Genomic DNA, 14,779 nt, shown 5'->3' with positions numbered 1-14,779 from the left:
CATAACCACATCAAGCTGCTACCCTCAGCAAGCTGCATACACACACAACGATTTTTTTAATGAACGATTTTAGTAAACGATTTTTTTCCTTGAAAAAATTTACTAAAATCGTTTACTAAAGTTGTTCATTTACTAAATGTCATGAACGATTTTTGTGAACTACAAACGATTTTTGCATATTCCCTTAATGAAAATCGTTGAGTTGACAAGTCTGACTGAACGACAAACTACAAACGACAAACTACAAACGTGAACGCGCATGAACGATAATCGTTCATCGTTTGACTCAGAAAGTGAACGATTTTTGCCATCAATTATCGTTAAACGATATCGTTTAACGATAATCATTAAAAAAATCGTTGTGTGTGTATGCAGCTATAATGTTAAGAAATAGTATGCCTGATTAAGACACTAGCTTACATCTGAGCCAATTGGTCAGTTGGTTGAAATGCAGATTGATCAGTGGACATATATTGCACTAAGTTTAAGTAAACAGGCAGTATGGCACTATAAACTATGCTTCAGTGATCCCCATCCAAACACAGGTCATGACTATGGCTAGCAAGTCAAAAAAGATTCACAGACATTTAAACAATACCAATCACAAACATGTACAACATTAAACACATACTTTAAATACACAGCTAATTTTGCATTAATGCAACTATAGATTAGGAGTTGTGGTTTGCAGGATGTCAAATAATATCACATACATTGCCTAGACAGCTGATGGTGCATGGGGGTCAATGCAGGCTCTGGCAGATGTACTCAGCAAGGACAATCACATACATTGCCTAGACAGCTGATGGTGCATGGGGGTTAATGCAGGCTCTGGCAGTTGTACTCAGCAAGGACAATCACATACATTGCCTAGACAGATGCCTCAGTGATAGCAAATAATGCTCTCCATGAAGCTGTGGTCCGGCAGGTGACTGAATTTAGACAACTACAAAGCCACTTGGAAGACTTGGATAATAGAGGGAGGAGAAATAATCTGCGACTCAGGGGTATCTCCGAAGATGTTCCTCCACAGGGTCTCATAGACTTTCTCACCAGAATTTTCAATGAGATCTTCGAACAAGACTCAAATGCTTCCATCATGTTTGACAGAGCACATCATGCTCTCCGGCCGAGAGGCTGACCCACAGACTGTCCTAGAGACGTGATCTGCCACCTCCATTATTTTGCCCAGAAAGAAGATATTCTTCACAAGGTACATGCCTAGATGGAATTGATATTGATGGTCAGCGGATACAAATCTTCCAAGATCTCTCTTGGACTACTCTCCAAAACCACAGAGCCCTACAGCCTCTTACGGTGGAGCTAAGAAAATTAGGTATCAGATATAGATGGGGCTTCCCATTTAGCCTGCAGGTCACCCATAATGGCAAAACTTCCATCCTCAAGGAACCAAATGACTTGTCTATCTTCTGCTCAGACCTAGGTATACCATTACTTGCCCTACCCGACTGGCGGGATCACCTTTCAGACTCTATACCTCCGCCTCTCACTACGGGGGAGAATAATTGGCAGCCTGCTGATAGAGGCATAAAATCTCCCAGGAACCAACGAGATAAACAGAATTCTGTACCACCCTGATAGAGTCTTATTTTGCTTACTGTTGTCTATCTATATTGCTCACGGTATACTGCATCTAATTTTCTTTTATTTCTTATGATTATATTGCTATATGAAGATAACTAGTTTGATTGTTATCCCATGATGCTGTATTGCTGTGTAATGGCTTTTACACACAAGCTATAAATTATTGATTTTCTATATAATTGTCTTTTTAGTTTAGTCGTTATGACTTTAAAGAAGGGTCCTTTAACTTTCCTTCTTTTTTATAGGAGGTGTTCTCTCATTGTATTGTTCTGCTAATTTTGCTGGTTGTCGATGTCACTAAACCCCAGTGCCCCCTGATCCGCCTATGTTTTTCCTAGTCTTGGATGTGAGTATTATGTCCATACCCCCAGGAAGCCGATGTCCGTTTTTCACACTTTTTTGTATCTGTACGTTACATTAAGTATGCTTACTGTCTATTATGTGTCCCCACCCCATTCCTTTCCTCGTGTTTTTTTCCTTTTTCCCTATCCCGTTCTAATACTGCAACATACTTATGATGGCAGTTGACAAACGTGCAACTACTATACAAGTAGTTTCTATTAATGCTAAAGGTTTAAATATTCCTGAGAAATGCTCGAGAACTCTACGAGAATTGTATAATGCAAGGTCGGATGTGGCCTTTATACAAGGAAACACACTTTAAGAGTTGCGCTGCTCCCTTACTCAAAGACCGTAATTTCCCTTTGACTTTCTTTAGCAATAACAGTAAAGGTAAAACATTAGGGGTAGCTATTTTGTTTTGTAGGAGACTTCCGTTCCAAGATCTGGAAAGATTTAATTTGGATGAGGGTAGGGCTCTTCTAATGAAATGCAAATTATATGGTCAAGCTTATACATTTGTTAATTTTTATGTCCCTAACTAGAACCAGCCGGCTTTTATTGACAGGATGTTAGATAGGTGGACTCTTTGGCGGAAGGTATTCTCTTGGTGGGAGGAGATATGAACTGGACGGTACTGCCGCAACTTGAAGTATCCAGCATTTCTAACAGAGGCTTGTCGTGATTGGTGCTTGTGAGTTACCTGTCTCAGGTGATGAACTGGAGTCTCTGGAGGCTGGCTGGACCGGTACCATGGGTGATGTAGATAGCTCTATTTACAAGACTTGTGTAGCAGTGAAAACTGCCTTTGATGATAAATGACAGGAACTGGAGGAACCGGACTGGGACCGGCAGGAAGACTTGTTGAATGGAACTGATGAGCTTGGAACTTGACTCTGGACTGGAACAACGTGGACTGAACTGATGAGCTTGGAACTTGACTCTGGACTGGAACAACGTGGACTGAACTGATGAGCTTGGAACTTGACTCTGGACTGGAACAATGTGGACTGAACTGATGAGCTTGGAACTTGACTCTGGACTGGAACAATGTGGACTGAACTGATGAGCTTGGAACTTGACTCTGGACTGGAATGTGACAATGGCTGAAGGGAAATCAGGTAATGCTGAGACAAGGGCTAAACAGGGTAATCTGGAATTTCTATGACAAAGGCTGAAACAGGTGCAGGCTGGATTGGATAATAGGGAATAACAGGTTTCAGGAAGGAATGGGTAGGTTTGGGAATTTTAGGTTCAGGGAGGGAGTAGGTAGGTAAAAGGGGCAGGAGTTGATCCACAGCAGGAAACAAGGCAGGGTGACACGATGCAGGTTTACAGAGTGCCAGGGACCAACCTGGAGTAGGACTAGCAGCAGAGCACAGCCAGGTATTGCTGTAACAGGACATCTGGATGCCAGGTATTAATGTAGCAGGTTTTCGGGATGCACCAGGGGTTGCTGTCAGCAGATTTACTGGATTGCCAGGTTTAGCTGTAGCAGGTTTTCTGGAAGCATCAGGGGTTGCTGCCAGCAGATTTACTGGATTGCCAGGTACAGCTGTAACAGGTTTTCTGGATTACACCAGGGGTTGCTGTAGCAGGTTTCAGGGATATACTTGAATGCAGAAACAGCATGAACCATACACCACGGGAAGACGAGATGTTCAGGCCCAGAATGCTATCAGGAGAGGATATATATACCATGGGTCTGGCAGCAATTGGTGGATACGCTCGAGAACTCTACGAGAATTGTATAATGCAAGGTCGGATGTGGCCTTTATACAAGGAAACACACTTTAAGAGTTGCGCTGCTCCCTTACTCAAAGACCGTAATTTCCCTTTGACTTTCTTTAGCGATAACAGTAAAGGTAAAACATTAGGGGTAGCTATTTTGTTTTGTAGGAGACTTCCGTTCCAAGATCTGGAAAGATTTAATTTGGATGAGGGTAGGGCTCTTCTAATGAAATGCAAATTATATGGTCAAGCTTATACATTTGTTAATTTTTATGTCCCTAACTAGAACCAGCCGGCTTTTATTGACAGGATGTTAGATAGGTGGACTCTTTGGCGGAAGGTATTCTCTTGGTGGGAGGAGATATGAACTGGACGGTACTGCCGCAACTTGAAGTATCCAGCATTTCTAACAGAGGCTTGTCTGAGTGGTGGAAGGCACAACATGCAGAGGGAGTATTCATCTCTGCAGCTCTGAGAATCAGAACCACACCTGCGATTCCAATCAGAGCTAGCAGTGCTCACAGACAGAGGAGAGACCAGGTGCAATAATCAGAGCAAATCCTCCAGGCAAATTACACACACAGATCCATGGGGCAGCTGACAGGGGTAAGTCTCAAGGCAAAAAGGTGACAACTAGACAGGGTCGTGACAAGGCTCTTCTAAACTCCACCATAGGGTAAGACGCACCCTGCATGAACACCAGCTGGTTAATACGTGGAGGCTCCAAAATCCAGATGTTAGGGACTACACTTTCTTCTCTACTTCACATAATATTTATTCAAGATTAGACTACTTTTTCTTGTCCCATAGATTCCTCTTTATACTAAGCAGTGCTCATGGCAACTAAATGAATCTCTCCTCACTGATACATGTTGTAGATCACAAGTAGCCGAAACCATTGATGACTATTTCTCCCTCAATGATACTCCTGAGGTTTCGGGGATCACAGTGTGGGAGGCCCACAAATGTGTTTTAAGAGGCAAATGAATACAATTAGGCTCCATGCGAAAAAGAGAAAAGGAAGGTCAGAAGCTCCTCCTATAGAAACTGAAAGACTTAGAAATCTCTCATAAGCCTACCCCATCTGACACAGTGTTAGTAGATTTAAAGGAGACAAGAGCTGCTCTGAACAAACTGCTCTCTGACAGAATTAAACATGATTTTAGGCTATGTGGGAACCGCTTCTTCCAGTGGGGCAATAAACCTGGTAAATACTTAGAAAGGGCTCTCCGTATGCAGTGGGCCACTTCCTATATCCAAACGATTAAAGACTCCTCTGGTAAAGACCACACTCTTACCCAAGATATTGCAAAAGCTTTTCACTTATACTACACTAAACTATATAACCTGAGGAGTCTGCCTCCTTCCGAGATATAGTGGCCCAGTATTTACAGGAGTCCGACTTCCCTAAAATATCTTCGGCAGACCAGTTTTGGCTCGATACTCCTTTTACCTTAATGGAATTAAAAGAGGCCCTTAAGTCCACACCCTCTGGAAAAGCCCAGGCCCTGATGGCTTCACGTTTTTCTACTACAAAACATTTGGTGAAATGTTGCTCCCCAAAATGCTACTGGCCTTCAATGAGATCTCCGTACATAAAGGTTTTTCAGCACAGTCATTAGAAGCACACATAGCAATCATTCATAAAGAAGGCAAATACCCTTCTCAGTGCCCCAGTTACCGCCCAATCTCCCTCCTTAATGTGGATGTGAAGTTATATGCAAAACTGATTGCCAACAGACTTAAAACACTACTCCCCACGCTCATTTATTCTGATCAGGTGGGATTCGTCCCGGGTCGAGAGGCTCGTGACAACACCACTAAGATCATTGACCTCATGCACCTGGCTTCCAGCAGCCCTACCCCGTTAGTATTACTTTCCACCGAAGCTGAGAAAGCCTTCGATAGGGTTAATTGGCTTTTTATGGAAGGATTACTGACTCACCTAGGCCTAGGCCCCACGTGCTATCAGAGGATAATGGCTTTATACCGCTACCCCACTGCTCGCATTAAAATTAATGGTTCTTTCTCAGAGCCAGTATTAATTAACAATGGCACACGTCAGGGATGCCCTCTTTCCACCCTTATCTTTATACTTTGCCTGGAGGCGTTAGCCCGCACTATACGATCCAACCCCGATTTCTCAGATTTTGTGGTTGGTAACAAAGAATATAAATTAACATTATTTGCCGATGACTTATTAGCAATCTTATCAAATCCAGTTATTTCAATTCCCAATCTCATGGTTGAATTCAATAGATTTGGCCTACTTTCAAATTTTAAGGTGAATTACACGAAATCTGTGGCAGTTAATTTGTCGTCACCTCCCCATTCTGTCTCTATACTGAAACAGTCCTTTGATTTTGCTTGGCATCCGTCTAGCTTGAAATATCAGGGAGTGTTGCTAAATACCGACCTACTGATGTGCCCAGCTATAACGTGGCATCACAGCGCTATCTCTCACGCCACGCATGGCGCGCCACACACCACGCCATGAGTCGCACCACAAAGAAAGGTTATTAGTGAAAAAAGTCATTACGTGTAATACAACATTTTGCCCACCAGATGTCACTTTTCCTAAACTACATAGCGCATGCGTCTGATTTCATTACGTGTAATACAACATTTTGGCCACCAGGTGTCACTTTTCCTAAACTACATAGCGCATGCATGTGATTTCATTACGTGTAATACAACATTTTGCCCACCAGGTGTCACTTTCCAATGTACCGTACGGTATGTTTTGTATCACCTGCCGATGATTGTTTGACAGAAGCTTAGACATTAGACTTTACAAACTACAGAACTCTAGTAATGGGTGAAGCGTGTGGGCTTGCGTTCTAATGCCTAGTCTCACTGCTTCTCCTCTCTTCTTGTTCCGTGGGTTCGAGACCTTGAAAATACAGTATGTTTTTTTAATTTATTTTTAAAATCTTCACTTAAAATATTCAGTATTAAATACAGTACATGTGGAGCGCATGTCTGCCCAGTGCTTCGGGAGTCAAACAGCGAAACTAGGATTTTTATTATTATACATACAGTACTGTACCTTAGAACGCAAACTTGCGTCAATGCCGGCGCTGACATGAACGCGGACATTATAGTGATTTATTATGACCATCAAGTGGCAACGGGCCCTGTTAAAGAGACTGGTTTCTGTATATCAAACTGACTTCGCGTTTAAACCGCAAAATTGCGTCAATGTCTGCGCGTGCCCAGTGGTCAGATTTTAATCACAATGGAATGTGTGCCCCATGTCCAGTGGAGCCAAGCCATACATTAAGTAGCGCTATTTTATGGCACATGCCCAGTTGTCTGTATTGCTAACAATACTGTTGAATTTTCACACTAGTGCCATTCTACACTGTCCGAGACTTACAGTACCGCACAGTAAACACAATAGTAAATTCATTACTACATAAGGTGCTACAGTAGTGGACTAACAGCAGTTTGTAGGGCAGATGCAGAGCGCAAACTTGCGTCAATGAAAATGCTGTCCTAGACTTGGTAACATTAGTAATTTAATATGTTTAGTAACTGATAGTTGACTGTGTATAAGAGAGGGGTCTCTATAGTACAAACTGACTCTGCATTTAAACCGCAGAATTGCGTCAATGTCAGCACAGTTTGCGTTGTGGTAACTTATAGCCAGTTCTGATGGGTTACGGTACAAATAGGATCTCTGGCTTGTGCCCAGTGGTGGGGTTGCAATGCATTGCCAGTGGTGCTGCGCCATAGCCATACCCTTGTAGCGCTATGGCTATGTACTGTACGCCATGGCGTACAATATGGAATATCATACTGTACAGTACCGGGTCATGATTCACACACAGTGAAAGTGTGTTATTATTACACTGACTGTGTAATAATAATATTAAAAATAAAAAGTGTAACCTTGACTGTCTAATAATAATGAAAAGCTTCATTATTAAGCTTCCTGGTTTAGAACCCGGGTTGTACAGACGTCTGCAATGTAGAAGTTTGATTTCTTACCTCTACGCTACAGACGCCTGAGTACTGTACTTCATCGTATGGTACTGTAGATGTCACATAAAGTACTGTAGAGGACTAGGAGAGACTTGTGAGCAAGGGCTTAGGTGATCCGTCTTGCTTACACTTCTCTCCTTATGTTCGAGACCTTTATAATTTAATTTATTTTTTTAATGTTCACTATAGTACTGTAGTTCAGTCTTGTTATCCAACCCTTACAAAAATCAATCTATTGTACTTTAGATGTGCCCAGCTACAGTACTGTAGTTTGTTGCTCCATACGGTATGCCATACAGTATACTGCATTGCTAGTTGCGCGATACACTGTGGCGTATTGAGTCTTATAGCACTGCGCATGCCCAGTTGTCTGTATTATACGGTACTTATAACTGTAGTTGTAAGTACAATACGGTAGACATTGTAGTGATTCCCTGACTCTAGGAACTACAGTACAGTAGATGCAGTAGTCTAGGGGGCTAATGCCTAGCCCTACTGCATCTACCATTTTCTTGTCCCGCTGGTTCGAGACCTTTAAAGTACATACTGTATATGGTAATTTTATTTTGTTTTAAATCTTCACTAATACAGTACATTATCCAGAAATTCTGGTATTTCTATGCCACAGTACTTTAACCAAAAAGTCTAACCTTGTTAATAAAAAATAAAAAGTGTAACCCGCAAAAGGGTTGTACAGGCAGCGTAATGTATTGGTTTGATTATTTACCATTACACTACAGCCGCCTGCAATACCAAGTTTGCACCTGGCTTGAGTGTTTCCTACAATACTGTACGTCATCGTATCTCTGGCGCATGCCCAGATCTACTGTATACCCATTTAGCGCTTTTTTTTTTTTTTTACTAAACTCAGTACATTTTATATATTAGGGGGTAAATGTACTAAGATGGTAGTGCTATTAAGTGATGTTGCCCATAGCAACCAATCTGATTCCAGGTATTACTGTACAGTATCTTCTAGAAGGTGCTACTGTAGATAAATGCTAAGTACAGTAGAATCTGATTGGATGCTATGGGCAACATACAGTACAGTAACTTCTTAAATAGAACTCCCATCTTAGTAAATTTACCCCTACAAGTTTCACTTTTTCCCCCCAATTTTTTTTCATCAGCCCCCCAAAATGAAAGTGAATTTTTAGTGTGTTCTGACTTTTTTTAAAAAAGTTACGCAGTTTACAGTACCTTTAGGGGACGTTGAAGGCTTCCCGCAACATTGCACCCCAATTCACCAAATTTTTCCGCCTGCTATTCATACAGTAGGCGAAACTTTTTAACATACTGTCTTACTGTACATTGCATTGACTTCCCGCCTACAGTAGGCAGAAAAGCTTTCAAATTGAATACAGCGATAATTTTACGCCTGGCAAAATGACGTAATCTCCCAAACTGTTTTTAGCCAATCCTGTGTTTTTGCTCCAATGGGTGAAAAAGTGCCAACCAATGTTCTCCCAACTGTCATCTCACAGGCTGTGTTTGAAAAATGACAGTTGGGAGCTGACACTAAACACTGCTTAGTACAGTAAATAGACCCCATTGGAGTGAAAATACCAGATCGGCTAAAAAAGTAAATAGACCACCCCTAAATTGAAAACGTCCCTCAGTGTATACAGTACTGTATGTCTACTGTACTGTATTCTACTGTAAGTGCCGGGCAGTTGTGAAATCACTGTGATGGGCAACAGGGATACTGTACAGTATATGACTGTGGGCGTCAACCCCCATCGGCCGGCGCGCCCCTGGTGAGTGAAATCCTGGCAAATAGGACGATACACCCCTGCATCTGTGTGTTATTGACTTTTTGTACAGTACCTTTTTAATGACAGATGCACGTGTTGGGTCTCAGGCGCACTTAAAGACTGAATTACATACAGTACAAACACCAATTGTATATATTAATGACAATTTTTATTTAACCTACAGTAACACGCTTTACAGAGGGGGGGGGCGGGGGAACTTGTTTAGCTTTCCACTCCTGTAGTCCTCTACTGTCACACGCTTCTTTCTTCTGCCGCTGGCATGTCCTGGAGTTCCAAGCTGGACACGGACATGACTACTGTACAGTACCTACAGTAGGAGGAAAGAGATGACGTGAGAACAGTCCTTCCTCAATGCCGACCGATACACCCTACTGGACTGAGGACTACACAAAAAGAGTTGGCTTTTAATTTAAAATCATCACTGGCACTTTTGGCCTCAGATTCAGAGTTTCACCTATACCAGGTGCAGACTCTACCGTGCATCAGAGTTCAAGGTCCACTGTATGCCCTGAAGAAAGGAGGATAGGCAGAGACAAACAGACAGTAAAAGACAGACACACAGGTTCTCACCAGAGATGCTCTTGTTCTTCATCCTGCTTGATCCCACACACCCTGTACTGTAGGAGAGAGAATCCGCTGTGCAGGGCCCTTCCCTGCTCTAACAGTGTCACACTAATCCACTTCTCCACATTAATATATGCCCTAACTAACCAGACTAACAATTTTATTAATAACTACAGTAATTTGTATTATACTATAATTAAACCTGGTGGTGAAATACTGTAAGCAGTGCCCCTAGGCCCCCAGCCCATAATATAACGATAAAAAAAATAAAACATGAAACAAGACAGTATTTGGGTGCCCCAGATGGAGGTGAACACCAGCTGTCTGAATACGATAACAGAGCACTAACATTACCAAAAATCTCACCTTATCCTGATGTCGAAGGGACCACTGCTCTAACCATACAGTAGATGTACAGTAGAAGCCTGTCTCTCAATTCATGGTGCACCCACTACTGTACAGTATATCTGCAACTATGGATGTGGATGTTGAAGCAGCCACTACTACTGTACTGTATATGAACTAAAGGAACCTGAAAACTTGAAACATCTGCATTACAAATGGCAACATCATGCGCAGTAGCAGAAAGTGGCAGCTGCAGCACAATCTTTGACAATGCCAATGTGTGCCTTGGAACAGGGGTCAATGTAGGTGTAAGGAAAAGAGGAAAAGTATGAAGTACAGTACATAAGATACAGTAAGGGAAAGTTATTGTAGACAAAGAGCTTATAAAATAAATTAGGAGAATACTGTATAATGTAGGGACAGAAAGCACAACCACAATACTGTACATACAGTACAGTATGGACACAGTGTACAGTACTTAGCAGTCCGGATCACAAACTGAAAAGAGGAAGTTAAACCCCTCCTCCACATTACAAATTATATACAGTACAGTATAAGCTACATAGCAGTTGCTTGACCGTTTCTTTCGATGACAACTGGTAAGACTCTATGGAGATGATCAATATAATTGTTACACTGGGCACGTGTCAATACTGTTCTCCAAAACTTCATTATCCCATCCAAAAGTTCCTGTTTAGTTGTTGGTTTCACATCAGACCTGATGAACCTCTTCAACTGGGCCCAGACCATTTCAATGGGATTCATGTCCGGTGACCTACAGGTAAGTAAAAAAAAAAATATTCAGTCACAGTACTGTACTTTAGTAAAAAGTGTACTAGAATAATTACTGCTTGGTACTGTACATACTTTTTGGTACAATAAACAGTTAATACAGTACTATAGGACAATACTCACTCTGGTGGTGTGCGTTCCCAATTTATCCCTCTCTCTTCCATGAATTTTGCTGAAGCCGAATGTTTGGGATCATTATCCTGGAATAATCGATGTCCTGATGGAAAGCATTTTCTCACAAATGGCACCATACAGCAATCTACTATTTTTTCTTGGAAGAAGGTCTTATCCATGATGCCTAAAGAGATGAGAAATTGTCAGTAACAAGCGACTGTAAATCATTTTTAGAACAAGCATTACTGTACAGCACCTTCAAAAATATAGATCGGTCCTGCCTCGGTATGCCCCGTCCTTCACCCATCCCCGTAGAGGCTTACTTGTGAATCCAGTAACTATCACACACACATACCGATCGTTCCTAGCCTCCCGTTGCCCCTCATAGTTTCCCGTGACTGACCGCCGCCATCTTGTTTTGCTCGGCGGCCATTTTTGTTTCAGTCTCAATATTGCTGTGTTTATCGTCCCGCTGCCTCGGTATGCCCCGTCCTTCACCCATCCCCGTAGAGGCTTACTTGTGAATCCAGTAACTATCACACACACATACCGATCGTTCCTAGCCTCCCGTTGCCCCTCATAATTTCCCGTGACTGACCGCCGCCATCTTGTTTTGCAAGGCGGCCATTTTTGTTTCAGTCGCAATATTGCTGTGTTTAACGTGTGTTTGCATTATTGCACCACTTTGCAAATTTAACTTTGAGACTAATGGTTTTAATGGTCATGTACACACTAAGTTTTGATTTATGTTATAAAAATAGCAAATTTGGCGCTGTACTTTACAGTACTGTACTGTATATCAGTTGAGATATTCCCACATTTTATTACCGTTGAGCTGACACCTACTGTACCTTACCGTACAGTATATAATTAGGGAGTGTTTTTTATACACCTGTATTTATCATATTTATTATCTTGTGCCTCTATACAATCTCACAATAGTGGTTAGTGCTTTAACAGTTTTAGCACTGTGTAATCTCCTATATTTACCTGTATATACTGTATAACACACGCACAGTCTTAGGAGACAGAAAGAGTACTGTAATTGTTTACAGTGTTGTAATGTGAAACATTTACTGTATACAGTACATGTATTTCCACTATTTTACTTAACATTGTATTTAGTGTCTTTATACTTGTGTATTTCAGAGTGCACCGAACTGTCAAAATGGTGAAGAGCAAAGGTTTTTACAACGGAAACGAATCTTGCCCACTTCCACTGACCAAAAGGCTGAGTGCACTAGTCCCACAATGGTCTACAAGCAAACCTTCCAAGAAGAAAACAGGTAAGGAAAATTTACAGGTACCTCTTCTAGTCAAGGCAAGAAAGAATGCAAAGGCGAAGAACAACACTTTGCAAGTGGACATCTGAGAAAATGGACCAGGGAACGTGGAGCAACCCATGAACATCCCGAACCAGGAGGAACCACTAGTCATTTATGGGCCAGAAGAATTGGACACCTTTGAGCATCTTGTTGAAGATGTATCCTGCTCACCAACTCAGCGAAAACTGTCATTCCAAGAAGATAACGCATGCACATGTAGCTGTGCAAGGATGGTGAGAGACCTCGTCGGAAAAGTTGGTCAACTGGAAGCGAAAATTGACAACTTGAAAGAAGAGCTGAAGGAAGGGCTGAAGGACACCATTGCAGAAGCAATGAAAGAAGCAATCCGGCAAAGTAAAGAAGAATGGCAAGAGGCCGCTGCCCAGAGTACCAGGAAGAGACATAACCAGGCAATCCAGTATGAAATGGTCACACCGGATGAATTTGAGCCTGAGGAGAACGACGACGATTTCAACTTGGAGACTGACCCATCCTTCCACTTGCTACATATGGACAATACAGTGGCATCAGTGCACTTGGACATGACACCAGTGCCATCATGCAGCCTGCCTCAGTGGGAGAGTACACCAGTGGCATCACATCGCCTGCCTGAACGGTCAGTTGAAGAATCAAGGATCAACAATGCAAGCATGCCTGTACTTTCACCAGGAACGCCTGTCATGTCGAGCACGCCAGCACCACTGACTGTATTTGGAACACCCTTACCGGATATACCACTGGCTGTGATCAACGTTGAGAAGGACAATGAAATTTACAGAGCTGTGAATTGTGAGATGCATCGATATGCACAAGCAATATTTCAGGAACACGTGCCCTACGACCTGTATTGCAATTGGACGAAGCGGGTGAACTTTGATGGAAGTCGGAAGAAAGTGCCAATCCCCAACAATTTAAGAGAAGATATCCTCTCAAGATGCCGGACAAGATTCAGGATTGGCAAGGAAGAACTTACCCGGATAAAGGACACGCTGAATGGGGTGCTGCGCATGCCAAGGAAACATGCATGGAGGACAGTCACGCATACAAGTACAGATCTGCAATCAACAAACACGACTTGAAGGGACTTGTCAGAAGACAGGAAGACCCGGCACCGCCGCTGTCCAGGACGTGGCAGTGGCAGAAGAAAGAAGCTGAGGACAGGAGAGGACTAAAGGGGTGGAAAGCAAAAGAGCTAAAGAAGTTCCCCCCTCAAAGCCTCTTCCACCATAACAGATAGGCCCTATGTGAGGCCAACGGAACATTAAACCAACCTACAGTAGAACAACAGGTCTGAAGAGAGGAAGACCCATGTGAAGAGAAAAGCGGAGGACAGGAGAGGACTAAAGGGGTGGAAAGCAAAAGAGCTATAGAAGTTCCACCCCTCAAAGCCTCTTCCACCATAACAGGTACCGGTAGGCCCTCTGTGAGGCCAACTGTACTGTACATTAATTTATATTGTAGTTTGTTAGGCTGGTGATATACAGTAGGGCTGATATTAATGTTACAGTAGATTAGTGTGACACTATTAGAGCAGGAAAGAGCCTTACATGGCATATTCTCTCTCCTACAGGGACCTCTGTGTGGGATTGAGCGGGGACAAAGAACAAGAGTATCTCCGGTGAGTACTGTATGTACCGTACCATACCTGTGTGTCTGTCTTTTACTGTCTGTTTGTCTCTGCCTATCCTCCTTTCTTCAGGGCGTACAGTGGACCTTGCACTCTGATGCAAGGTAGAGTCTGCACCTGGTATAGGTGAAACTCTGCATCTGAGGCCAAAAGTGCCAGTGATGATTTTAACTTAAAAGCCAACTCTTTTTGTGTATTCATCGGTCCAGTAGGGCGTATCGGTCGGCATTGAGTAAGGACTGTTCTCATGTCATCTCTTTCCTCCTAGGTACTGTACAGTAGTCGTGTCCGTGTCCAGCTTGAAACTCCAGGACATGCCAGTGGCAGAAGAAAGAAGCGTGTGACAGTAGAGGACTACAGGGGTGGAAAGCTAAAGAAGTTCCCCCCCCCCTCTGTAAAGCATGTTACTGTAGGTTAAATAAAAATTGTCATTAATTTATACAATTGGTGTTTGTACTGTATGTAATTCAATCTTTAAGTGCGCCTGAGACCCAACACGTGCATCTGTCATTAAAAAGGTACAAAAAGTCAATAACACACAGATGCAGGGGTGTATCGTCCTATTTGCCAGGATT

The 14,779-nt window shown here is 42.5% G+C and overlaps 1 protein-coding gene across 1 annotated transcript in view; it reads left to right on the top strand.

Annotated features, from left to right (window-relative positions):
• Positions 1–14,558, top strand: part of LOC148454588 (uncharacterized) — a 101,100-nt gene extending 86,542 nt beyond the window's left edge. The window contains exons 2-4 of the mRNA XM_088460756.1: positions 12,402–12,538; positions 14,148–14,195; positions 14,473–14,558. Coding sequence (XP_088316882.1) covers positions 12,402–12,538; positions 14,148–14,195; positions 14,473–14,548 — 261 coding nt within the window. The 3' untranslated portion in view covers positions 14,549–14,558. The remainder of the gene's footprint in view (positions 1–12,401; positions 12,539–14,147; positions 14,196–14,472) is intronic.
• The last annotated feature ends 221 nt before the right edge of the window (positions 14,559–14,779 follow it).

This window comes from Taudactylus pleione, unplaced genomic scaffold, assembly GCF_031769625.1.
Source record: "Taudactylus pleione unplaced genomic scaffold, aTauple2 ptg000977l, whole genome shotgun sequence".
NCBI lineage: Eukaryota > Metazoa > Chordata > Amphibia > Anura > Myobatrachidae > Taudactylus > Taudactylus pleione.
This window is presented reverse-complemented; position numbering and strand designations above follow the sequence as displayed.